Source organism: Austrofundulus limnaeus, unplaced genomic scaffold (genome assembly GCF_001266775.1).
Source record: "Austrofundulus limnaeus strain Quisiro unplaced genomic scaffold, Austrofundulus_limnaeus-1.0 Scaffold163, whole genome shotgun sequence".
Lineage (NCBI taxonomy): Eukaryota > Metazoa > Chordata > Actinopteri > Cyprinodontiformes > Rivulidae > Austrofundulus > Austrofundulus limnaeus.
The window spans coordinates 687,816-691,416 of record NW_013952565.1 but is presented as its reverse complement, the minus strand read 5'-3'; the positions used below and the strand labels follow the sequence as shown (position 1 = coordinate 691,416).

Here is a 3,601-nt window from a genome sequence, read left to right as displayed (position 1 = left end):
GCTAAAGGTGACATAGATACTTTATTATGGTATAGTATTTAAATGTATGCCTGAGAAACACATAATATTGCCCCTTTAAAAAAGTCAGTCTTTTCATTTTTTAACTACTGCATATTGAAAGATGCCTTGAATAATCGGAAAAAAATGTTAAGCAACTTCTTTTTTGTATTATTGTGTAATTACAAAAATGGGAATGACTACAGATAAAAAAGACAAAGGGGCAGAGTGCCATCTCTTGGTAACAGAAAAATTTAGATAAAATGTTTGAAATAAAAAAAGAGAGCAGGTCTACAACAGATTAGTTACTGCAGTAACAGGTTTACACGTTCTTTCATAAATAAGTGACTAGTTTCAGAAAGAGATCATTCCAAAGATAGTTGGTTAAGGAGTGTGTATGCATGTGCAGTTTTATGTCTGTTCCTGTTTGTATGTGTCTGTAGCACACTATAATAAGATTCAGATAGTTAAAGCTCTGCCTTATCTGAAGTTCACCTGCCCTCCATCAAATGACCTTCTGGGGGTTTAATTTTTTTCAACATTTATCCATTCTTTTCTCCCTTTTTTTGTCTCTTCTTTTCTGACGATAATCATTTATTTTTCCTGCAAACTCACACCAACCTTGTTGTTTCTGACTTAATTCAAAATGTGCATTTAAAACGTGTGCAGATATGAAGTGAGAGTGGAGGCCTGCACGTTGCTGGGCTGCTCCTCCAGTGACTGGTCCTCAGTACTCACGCTGGAGGCTCCCCCTGCTGGACAGCCGGCGCCTCTTTTAGACCTCCAACCTGATGAACAGACAGGCCTGCAGACAAGCTTTCTTCTCATCTGGTCCCCTCCGGTTCAGCCAAATGGAAGAATTTTGCATTACGAGGTGCATCGCAAGACGAACCTAAAAACAGACATCAAGAAAACTGAAGCAGCAACAGTTGTGTACAGAAATGTGTCTACTTCATACAAGGACAACAGACTCCAGCCTTACACTGTGTACCAGTACCAGGTAAACTAAAACTGTTTTGTTAAATGTGTGCATGTGCACTAGAATATAATATAGTTTAATTTACAAGTTAAAAATAATATTGAGTAATTCCTAGACAAAAAAATGTTTCTTAGAAGTTTTTTTCAGATGTTTTAATTTTTAATTTTATATGTTTTAATTATCTCTATAAGAGCCAGATGAGATTTTGCAGGATGTAAGCAAAAAAATAAAATAAAATAAAATTCTCAAATTGTTGAACTATAGTACCTGAAATATAAAAGAAATATATTTGATGTTTTTTGTAGATAAAACAAGTGTTAAAACACTTCATGTTCTCACTCAAATTGAACTATTTTCCTACATTTGACAAAAAAAAAAGAGAAGAAAAAGTTTAAAAATTAATATTTTTGCAGACAAGCCTTATGTTATTGACATATTAGAGGCTGAAGTTTTATTTCACAGTGAGATGCATTTTAAGCTTTTGGTCTTACATTCAAACAAACGTATTTAAGGAACAACTAATACAACGTCACTATGCACCAAGCAACACAGAAACTCCAAAACACACAGAAGTAATCAGACAGGTGTTAAATGGAGCGGTCCATATTTATGCTGTTGTACTCGTGCATCCGTACACTAATTGACAGGTTAGCCCTTTGGAAGCAACAATAACATTAGCATTCCTGTCTGTCAGACCTACGAGCTGAGGCCAGAGAACGGCTGTAATTGATTGAGTTTGCCTGATTGTGGTGCTGTCTTTATTTACGAGAGTTCTAATTTATGACATGAGCAGGGAGGGAGGGAGGAGCTTTGGGAGATGACGAGCGGGCAACAGAGCCATTAATCACTGGGCCCTCTGAGCACCCCACTTCCTGATTACCAGCCAGCCAATCGAATTAACTGTTAGCCTCCTTGGTAACAGAGCTTGTATTGGAAAGACCTTTTAATGGTGACCGCTACACGTCCCTGGAGGGTTTGCCAGTGGGGGATTGGGGGGAGGGGGTTGTGGACAAGTTAGCAGTGTGTGTGTTTGTTGGCTATGAACACATGTACACAGCAGTTCTCTGTTTCAGAGAAATAAACACAAGTGTTTTTCGAGGCTCAAGAGCAAAATGGTTGATATCTTTAGACATTTTTTCAACTCTGGAAACTCAAACCTCTTTATTACATTTTCAATCACTGACTGGTGTTTCATAGGTCTTTTAAAACTCTTACCTTCACTTACCTATTCACTTCTACGGCTGTTTTTTATCTGCCAGTTAATCTGTCTGTGTTTATATCTGACCGGCCTAGTTTCTCACTGTGTTTCAAGCGCACACAAGGACAACGCGGTTCAGTTTAGCACACCACAGTGCGTAGAGAGAAATCATATTAGGCTAATTACACTGGGTCATAAGCTCCTATTGACAGCTTTATGCTTGCTTTTAATTACTGCCCACTTTCACACAACTTAGCCCCTTCACCCCAAGTAGATGCTCCCGCCAAGTTACCGTGTTGGCCTATCAGAGCCCTAAAATCCAGTCCGCAGTCCAGGCATCCAATGAAAAGGCTGGAATCCTGTCTGGAAGTACACTGAAGTCGTTTGTTGCCATGGCGGCTCTTTTGCTGCCGCGGCTGCTAACGGGACTATATTTTTATTTTGTGTCTAACAAGCCAAATCATGGCCCAATAAGAAGCAAGAAGACAAGAGTGGAGAGAGGGCAATAAAAAGTTTGTGGATGATATACGGACGAAGGCGCGAGTTCTACCTTTTAGCACCGGATCAAGGGCAAGGTGATCCAGGGCCGACTTTAAATTCCAACATTTATTTTCTGTTCTGATTATGTGGCAGAAACTTTTTAATCTCACTCAAAGTCTTACGTCATGTTGGGCTCTTAACTTTGTTGCTATGGTGGGGAGGAACATGGTTGTTGCTGGGTAGAAATGTTTTGCAACTTTCTGCTTTTAGGCAACTAGAGAGGCAAAAAAACAAATCAAAACAGTTTCATGCAACAAGTTACTGTTTTACACAGGAACTACAACCACAACTTTAGCTGTTTCTCTTTAAATCCATTTAAATTATATTTTTATATTCCTCTCACATCTGTTCATATGATGATGGAAGTGAAATACAACATGAGATTTGGCTTCTGGGTGACAATAAAACAGAAACAAACAAACAAAAAAGTGCAGCAAAGCATCACCATGGAAGCAGTGACACAATCAGATCCAAAACTAAAAAAATAAACATTCTGTTCACACATTTGTGACCCGTCACATCGAAATGAGGATCAAGTCTAAAAGCTTTATGTGGAGAAATAGGCAGATTTTGATTAAAACACTTGCAAAAATAACACTTTATCAAAATATAACTAAATGTGTTATCAATGTATCATTTCAATGAATTGTCTGAAATATAATCATAAAAAAATTTTTGAAGCACTTTTTTGAGCAGTAGCAACCAAAAACCCAATTTTGAGGAAAAACACCTTAAAATGTTGAGATTTTCACGGTAAGATGTCAAAGCTTTTGTTTCTTTCCAGCTGGGAAATCTCAATAATCAAATAAGGTTTCTTTTTTTCAAATGACAGAAAAATCCTCATTAAAATTACATAAAATTAGGATTTAGATCAAATATTTATGTAT

The 3,601-nt window shown here is 37.4% G+C and overlaps 1 protein-coding gene across 1 annotated transcript in view; it reads left to right on the top strand.

Moving 5' to 3' along the window:
* The window catches only part of ush2a (Usher syndrome 2A (autosomal recessive, mild)), a gene marked incomplete in the record, with an annotated part of 244,206 nt that overhangs the window by 229,152 nt on the left and 11,453 nt on the right, over positions 1 to 3,601 (top strand). The window contains 1 exon segment of the mRNA XM_014017175.1: positions 667 to 997. Coding sequence (XP_013872629.1) covers positions 667 to 997 — 331 coding nt within the window.